Source organism: Myripristis murdjan, chromosome 19 (assembly GCF_902150065.1).
Source record: "Myripristis murdjan chromosome 19, fMyrMur1.1, whole genome shotgun sequence".
In the NCBI taxonomy this organism is placed as follows: Eukaryota; Metazoa; Chordata; class Actinopteri; order Holocentriformes; family Holocentridae; genus Myripristis; species Myripristis murdjan.
This window is the reverse complement of record NC_043998.1, coordinates 19,411,488-19,420,611: the sequence shown is the minus strand read 5'-3', so window position 1 is coordinate 19,420,611 and position 9,124 is coordinate 19,411,488. Positions and strand designations below refer to the sequence as shown.

The following is a 9,124-nucleotide window of genomic DNA, read 5'->3' as shown; positions in this document are numbered from 1 at the left end:
TGTAGGAAATGATTTATATTTGAGAGTAAATTCGATCAACACATCCAAGGGTGGAAAACAAGAAAAATATAAAAACACATCATCTACATATTAGTATTCTAAAGTTAAATGAATGTGATTTTCAATAAAATTTTTCACAAACTTATGTGTGTGAGAGATATCTCAAATTTATATCCAAGCTTGTCATATAAAAATATATTATATAGTAAAAAAAAAAAAAATTCCTGAAGGGATATCATGGGATATAAAGTAGTATGCTGAGGCACACTGTACACCAATTAATCAGAACAGTTAGTCAGCATTAAACAAATGCTGCAAATATATCAAACAGATTGTGTAATATGGTTCGTTTTCATGACGATAAGATCCCCCATCCCATTCTTATTTGGTAACTACATATAGCCTACTCGTACTGATGCTACTTTAGGCAACACCTAAGAAGACAGCCCAAAGTCTCTGTAGTATAAAATAAGGCACAAGATTTTAATTTAATATCCTATCAATAGGAATGTTCCCATCATCCCATGAGTTTAAATAATGCAGTGTCATTAATGAATACAAGTTCCTTTGATGCTAAAATGCAACACATTTTGATGCCCTGTTGCTATCTGTGGTTCCATAGGGTGGAACCACGAATTCAAGATTGATCCCAAAAACAGTAAAATCATATGCACACACATGGCATGAAAAGCCAGAGAGCAAACTGGTTCACAACTACACTACTATGGATCACCTTCATATAGTCATCTACAATAAACTGTTAACATGTCTTCATCTCCTAATTTCCCTTCTCTTTCATGTAGACTGACTATTTGATAACTGCAAATTTAAACCTCTTCTCTGGATTGTGCAAAATATCCACAACTGATTTTACTATATATGCAAAACCAGATTTTTTTCCCTGTGAATTTAGGTTGTTACTGTTTTCTACTGCAAAATGTTTTGGGATGGGCATTGAACAAATGAGGCAGAGGGAGACATTCTTCTTGCTGTGAGCTGAGTCTCTCCACAAAAGGAATTTCCACTAACTATAGTCTCTTCAAGGCTTGTGGGTAGTACTTCAGGAAGATCCTGTGGGCAATTTCAAAAGTGTCTCCCTGAGGTTTGGTCGGGTACTTTCGGCCGTTGTAAACAAAGCCCTTTTCTATCTGAAAGACGGCCTGGTTGAAGGCATCCTGCTTAAAAGGTTGTCCACGGTCCAGGCACTCCACCAAGGTACTGACAAACAGGCCCCAGCGCTGGGCATAGTAGTCCTCCATCAGGCCTCCCCATTGTTTGTTGGCATAGTCCAGGATCTCACCACTGGGACCCCATAAAGTGATCTGGTTTCTGGCATTCACATCATAGAGCTGTTTCTCCTTCTCATCTAGGCCTAAGGATCGTGCCCGCTCCAGCCATGTGCCAAGAAGAAAGTTACCGTCACTAGACAACAAACGGTTGAGCTCAGGTAAAAGGTCATAAACCAGAACACCACCTGCAGTTAGTAGATCTGACATTTTTTGGCTATGAAAGGCCTTTAAGATATCAAGGTAAAACGTTGATGTAAGCACTTGTAAGACCTGTCGTGTCACATCCACAACATCACATCGGAACGTCTCCTTAGACATCAGAGATGGGGCCACATCAATAATTAGTTTCCATGCCTTGTACAAGGCAGCTGGGTCATACCAGAGGTCAGTATTCATGTGAAAGGAAGGCCGACGCACCAGCGGGCTGTGGTTGTGGTTACGGTAATGCGACACAGTGCAGTTGTAGACACTTGCGAACAGAAGCCTCCATGCAGCAGGCAAGTTCTCATGCGTACTGCCATAGCGCCGCATGGCATACAGCGACACCCACTTTGCCAAGTTGACCGGCTCTTTACGCCAAGCCAGTTCGCTCATCAATTCATACACAACAGGATTCTGCTCAATACCCTCAGGCGTCATGCCTACGCCGACCATTGTAGAGTTGGGGAATTTCAGGGCTTTGAATGGCCCTGAGTTGATGCTCTCCACTGTGCCAAAGAAACCACTGTTGCCACCAAAGTTGTTGAGCATACACCAGATGAAAGGCTGTCCATAGAAGGATTCAGTGTAGGAGAAAATTGGCTCGGTCTCTGCAAACAAGTCCAGCACAATCATACGGCCAAGGGGCACTCCATGCAGAAGGGCTTTAATCTGGGCTGGTCTCCAGAATGTTGCAGCACTAAAGAACAGCCAGCCTTGCATAAGCCAAATTGCCTGAGGGTCAACTGGGGAGAAAGATGAGGGAGAAGAAACGGACAGTTCTTGGTCGTAAGACAATAGGGCAACAGGCCAACCATGGGTTATGAAACTAGGGCAATTATCGTACTTGTAACTCAAATATCTGCTATGTAGTCAATATTCAAAGAAATTACAGCCACTACCACATTTACAATTTGAAATGCTAACTAACTGAATTAACTGCATGGTCACCCCGAACTTCTCACCTGCGGTCATGGAGGCAAACACAGAGCTACTAACTGCAGACAGATAGGTGGGGTCAGAGGATGGAGGGATCATCTCGTTAAAGGTGTCTGTATTGTAGATGTGATCTGTCCCGAACTGCTTCACCACCTGGGACAGAAAGAGGGAACCGATCTGAAGGAAAAGAGGGTCACGGGGGTCTAAGATGTAGGAGCATGAGTAGCTGCAGTTGAAATGAGACCAAGGCCCCAGTCTCGTCACATTCGCTTTTGGATACAACCTGAAAAGCAAGGAAAACTTCAATGATGCAACAGGTTGAACTACTGACTTGCACACTGTGTCCTGCATGGTTGTCTGAATTTATCACTGTGTAACGTGGTTGTAGTTAGTAGTTCCATCTTGAAATGGAAATACATCTAATTTAACTTACTTTACTGGCAATAGTTGGGCAGAGTCTCTGTTCTATGGTACCAAAATTCCTATAAGCTTCTTGCATTTCAGTAGAATGTTCTATTTGAATGAATCAGTGTTTCATGATGGCTTGTATATAATCACATGCATAGCTGTCTGTATTAAGTAGAAAGATGTAAAATAGTAAAATTCTATCATAAGGGACAGGTAACAATATCCAGCGAGTGGTTGGATTCACCTGAGTATTCCCTTGGGAATATTCCCGGAGAAGGCTGGCAAGACAGGAATCATGCCAAAGGATCTCATTCGCCCCAGGATTTTAAACTGCAAAGACAGCAACTATTACATACACAGAGACTATTTTACCACCTTAAAGATGTAATTATTTTTGTAAAGGTTTTAAAGAAGGCCAAGAACTTCACTAGTAAGACACATAACTGTTTTGCTATCTGAAATTACTCTTTCTTGTATGTCCATTGCTTTTTAATGTTAAATTGCATGACAAACAAGGAACTGCCAGTACCTGAAGGTAGAGCTGCTTTGCATGCCAGGACTGTGGTAGAGGTCCGCCAAACTTGACCATGTTTCCCATGCGGTTCCAGGCAAGAAAAGCAGGACCAGAGAAGAACTCCTCAATCTCCGACTGGTTCAAACCAAGAGTGCGGTAAACCTGAAGGTAGATGTTGATTTGAAGTTTACATGCTGGTGCGTATATCAAGCTAGGCATCAGTATCGCTTCATCCTTCATTCTAATGGATTTCTCCATATATGATTGTGCAACTTAATGGTCAGTTTAGAAAGACGCCCTTGCTCTTGGACTCTGAGATCCTGACACCAAAGTCTTTTAGGCTGGATTCTTCCTTAAAGGAGGTGGTTCATATTCACAGAAACAACAGCCATGCTGGTGTGCTTTTACCTCTTGCCAAAGGAACTCTTGGCCAGTGAAGGCCAAAGGCAGATTTATGCCGTTGAGTGCCATCCAGTCGATCTCTCTCTCCCATCGTGGCCAGTCCCACCACACAGAGGAATAGCTAACAGTGCATACGTTCTGATAATACCGGAATCTGAATGACAGAAAAAAAAAAAAAAAAAACATAACATGCAGAAAAGAGAAGATCATTACCAATGTTTGGCAAGTGAGATTAAAAAAGGGGTTTCCAAACGACAGTACGCAACTGAATAACAGACACTAGTGACAAGCTCCATTAGGTTTGCAAGTGCAGTTTGCCTTTCATGCAAATGTGAGCAGTAGCGGTTAAAAGCCAACAAACAAAACCGTAATACAATGTGTTTCCGTAACATTTACAAGCATTTTTTTCTGTTCTGCACATTTTGTTATTTTTATTTTTTTTTAAAAAATAAAGGCGTCCCAAAAAACATACATCTTTGCCCTCCAAAACAAAGGAGCTTACATAAGCTCATGACTTGCTCATCAACCACTAAAGGCAGAGTCATGGGGAAAAAAACATGGTGCCATGCTTGCCATGGATTTTACAATCTGACCAGTGTACACATGACATAACTGGGGTGAGCTCATGCGGGCCTAATGCACAACAGATAATTGAAGGGAAGGGTCCTTTAAAGGGCCCTGCCGCAGCGTAAGTGTCCAGAACTCTCACAGTAAACAAAGAAAAATAATGTGTGACAATGTTCCATTTGTCACGCCCCCATGGGTTCTGCTGTGCGGTAATGCAGCAGAGGGGGACAGGACACTTTTGAGGGGGGTGGTATACCCTTCAAAAATGCTACCACCATAGAATCAGAATGGTTAGAGTGGGTGTTACCTGTTAGACCATGCCAATCTCTTTTGGTACAGGGGCTTTTCAAACTGTTTCATCTTCTGGACCCCCAAATTGACTCTCATTAAGCCACGGACCCACACTTGAAGTGATTTTATCCTGGGGACTCAATCCAAGATATTTTAATTTGTGCCAATTATGGAACTGTCTAGGTGTCATGCTCCCCAAAGATTGCCTGACTAAGAGTCTGTCATGGCTCAGAAACATTATATTTTTATTCTCTATGTAATTAATAAAGAATACAATGAGAGCGCATACAGTCTTGTGAATCTTTCTGTGCAACACCATCAGTCATCCTCTCCTGGACTCGGAAACGGATGTGCGTGTGTATACTGTTTGCCTAGGTGTCATACCTGTCAAATAAAACCAGAGTGTTGAAAGTAAAACTCACTTGTGATCAGGAAAATAACCAAAAAGGAAAAAAGGAAACACAACACAAGAAAATTATGGAAAAAATAGCAAAACAAATACCACAAAATTACAAAGAAAAAAGAAAGAAAGAAAGTTAACAGATGAAGTATAGCAAAATAGAATGACAAATAAAATGACAAGAAGGCTTTATTTAAAATTAATAAAATGATTAAAAAGGTCAGATCAATGATGCTGAATTTGTGTTGTATGCTTGTGAGAGGTATCAAGCATACAAGCAGTTCACAAGCAAACTAGTCCTCATTTTGCTGAAGACCCTGGAAGACCCCTGGGTTCCTCCAGACCCCACTTTGAATGCCAGTGCAATCGAGGGTTTGATAATGATATTGTAAAAACGGCATCATTTGCTGAATCAAGACTCAAAAAGTCTAAAATTTTCAGCAAAGTACAGTACCATTAACACCATATCTCTATGAGTCTCATGCAATCCAACGATGCTAGTTTCCATGGCAAACAACCATTCAGTGATTTGAAGAGGAATACCTCTTCTATGTTGTCACCTTCTACAGCTTCCACAGAGTTGGCACACATCCCATGTACAGCAGTGTGAAATGGATTTGGTGGGAAAAAAACATTTTCAAAGACGCCGTTTTGCTGATGTCAGTAAAATTGGGTTGTCGGTGTGTTTCATGATTAGAAGCACCACAGGGCACACACACGCACGCACACACACGGCTCTGCACAATATGGGTACTGAAAATGCAACGTCTTTAAAGAACACCAGCGAGTGGAGTTACCTTCCTCTTATACAATCAGAGTCCACGTCATCAGGGCCACCTGCAGAGTCTAATGCAGTTCAGTGCAACAGCTCTGCCATAAATTCTACCTTTTAACCAAGTTTATCATGTTCAGTTTGTGTTGCCATTGTGGAGAAATGTGTCAATTTAATTCTGTGTTTATTACTATTACAGTTAGCATCTGGCAGATGCTTTAATCCAAAGCAATGTGCATATGACATTTTTATACACCACAAGCAAAGTTATTATTGAGGTTGTAGTTTGCAGCGGTCTTGAACTGAACTACATGGTACTGAGGTGTTTCTATTTTTTTGTCCTCCCTATTTATATACATGAGGGGGACAGAACATTAGAAACAGTTCTCAGTAAAATGCAGTCCAGTACAACAGCAGCACTAACTATGAGCTCAATGCCAATCACAGAATTGAATGAACACCTCTATTACTGTGACAAAAAAGAAAAGCTGAGCATTATTGGCAGCAGACAAGGAAACTTTATGGCATAACAGCTGGATTGGTGCAGGTAGACCTAAAAAAAAGTGGCCACTGAGTGTTTATGTACAGCAAAAAGTGAGGCATGATGGAGACCCAAGTTTCAAGTGAACCAGAACAAGGGCATGAAACCGAAAGGGAGGAACTGAATCACATGGCTTCAGATCTCCATACCCACATCTACTTTCAAAGAACTTCAAGTCTGGCATCTAATCTTAATTTTATTTGATTGTGTTGATAATGCACAAGATGAAATAATAACAGTAAAATCATAGGTGACTGAATTTTGAAGCCCCCCCCCCCTGCCCCAGACACCTCTGGAATCATTGAACCTCATTCTGGAAAACACCAAACTAGACCTGGGTTCCTGAATCTTTTCATATCACAGGTAGTCCCCAAAAATCAAACACAAAAAAATGATTTATTAATCCACTGACAATCTAATTTGATTAAAGTTTATCCCATTGAATCCCATCTGAGGAGATGCTTGTTGGATATGACTTTGTAGTGTTATAAAAATGCTGGTAAAGGCTGATAAATGTCTCTGGATATAATGAAATGCAATTTTCTGAACTTACTAGACTCTCTTTGATGTTCTATTATTCACCTGAACCTATTTTGGCATCGTATTCACATTATTAATGATTATTTGTCAAATCTCATTGTGTAATTGTTTTGTTAAAGCACCAATAGTCATCCCTACATTATTGTCACCATATAAATATGGAGGCATTCAGTCAAAAATATTGCGTTATTTGATTTTGTCCATATCGCTGAGACATGCTACTCTCCTGGAATACAGATAAGCCCAAAACATCCCATTCCCTCTCACAGTGACAGATGTTCGAACCAGCGTCCATTTAAATAAATAGAAATTTACAGCGGGCTGGCGTATCAGCAGCCTCTCACACATCTTAGACTAAGACTTAGACGATGAAAAGTGTCAATAGGCTCCTCTGAAAAATTCGGCACATGAATGATCCACCAAACTGTTCGTAATTAAACCAAAATAGTCAGCTGTTTGAAATGATTCAGACAGCCCGCCCGCTCCCTCCACTGTGTATTTGGGTGAAGAGCGCAACAGCAAAAACAGGGGAGACACTTAGAAAAGTTGAACTCTTTATGAAACAAGCGCTGTTCGGTGGACTGAATGTACGCCGAATGAAAGAGAGGATGCTAGTGGTTTCTAAAACAGTCTCAACTTTTGTACAGAGTATGTGCCTTTAAAAATAAGAAGGAGAAATCAACCCGACCGCTTGTGTGCCGTCAGTTTCGCCGGTCTGCGTAACTCACCGGTGCTGGCTGTTGATGCGCAGGACGCCGCTGAGCCGAGGCAAAGGACGGGGCAGATTCAGCTGGTCACCAAACCAAGAAACATGGCAGTTGCAGAAATATTTAAGATAGTTATAAATGCCGGATGCCACAGCAACCCCCGTGCTGCCTGTGGCGACTATCTTGTTGTTTTTGGTGGACCGGAGCTCACACACATCCAGGCTGTCGTTGGAGAGGCTCCTTTTGACTGACACTATAAACTCCGTGGATCTGTTCCCCAGCAGGCGTTTCAGAAGAGAGACCACCGCTCTCCCCTGGGTTTTGTCGCTGGCTGTCGGTTTCAGGTGGTCAAGTGTAGGAAATTTGCATTGAGCTGTTACAATAAAACTGAATGCGACGAGCAAAACAACACCGCGGCCGCTCCTGAGTGGCATGTTGACCGACCCCCCAGCCCCAGTCAAGCCAGGGTTTCCCACCGTAGCTTAAGATTTAAAAGCAAGTTTATTTCTCCATTTGCAGGCGACCAGGAAGCATGGGCTCGGAGAAACGCCCGTGGCCAATCAGAGAGAGAGCCGCCGGCTTGGTCCAAACTCACGGCCAATCACAGACGCCAGTCGCTGTAAATGAGTTTCAATGGGGCGCCGCGGCCATCATAGTGTCTGTCATGTGATGCCTCTGTCACATGAGGGCAAGATTCCTTAAAGCTGAAACTCAGCAGTTCATTATGAGGCGTGTTATCACAGGAAATTGCCAGTTTTATTCGTAATCAAAACAGTGTTCATTACCGTTTTTGAGACATTGTAAAGTTTTGATGTAGTGTAGTTCTGTTTTTATTTGTTATACATAAAGCTTCTTTTTGCAGTTACAAAAGGTGTGTTTTTTGTTTCTATATAACTTTAAAAAAAAAAAAAATAAATTATGAAAATTCTAATATATATATTTTTATCATGGCCATTTGACAGTGTGCATCTGACCAAAAAAAAAAAAAAAAAAAAAAAAAAAATCACATCTGACCAAATAAATGTGCATAAATAAGTGACAGTCTCATGTAAGTGGTACAAAACATAGATTTTTCATCAGTATCAGCTCTAAATTTTGACAGGACTTGGTCTACAGCTGCTTACCGTGCTATCATGCTTTTTATTGGCTGAGTGCCTCTATGCATCATGCAAAGTCAGAATCAGAATAATCAGTAACACTTTGTTGATCCCCAAGGGGACATTGGGTAAGTCCAAAGACCATTCTAAGTCCAAACATCACAGAAGTTTAATTTGCCACAAAGGTGAGACATTAATTTGCTTTCACCAGAAGCAAAACTGTTTTCAGTAGTTTTGTCTGGGCTTTGACTAGGAGTGAGTTAGAGGCAAAGGTTTTAGGAGTGCTAATGTGAATGTGTTTTTTTGTACCACCGGGGCAGCCTAGTAGCTTGGTTGATACAATGCATGTACATTTGTTAATTATGTTAAAGTATTATGTATGGTGATATACAAATTGAATCCAGGTCAAATGTTTGATTTATTTACTCGTGAAAGGTTTGACTGACTCATGGTATTCCA

General features: G+C 41.2%; 1 protein-coding gene across 1 annotated transcript; it reads right to left on the bottom strand.

The window, feature by feature from the left end:
• naglu (N-acetylglucosaminidase, alpha) lies at window positions 1–8,145 on the bottom strand. The gene is made up of 6 exons (XM_030077294.1): window positions 7,590–8,145; window positions 3,757–3,904; window positions 3,364–3,510; window positions 3,079–3,164; window positions 2,453–2,709; window positions 1–2,233 (listed from the first exon to the last, which is right to left on the bottom strand). Exons 1-6 carry the CDS (start codon window positions 8,000–8,002, stop codon window positions 1,029–1,031), a joined length of 2,256 nt encoding a protein of 751 aa, XP_029933154.1. The 5' UTR covers window positions 8,003–8,145; the 3' UTR covers window positions 1–1,028.
• Between the last annotated feature and the right edge of the window lie 979 nt (window positions 8,146–9,124).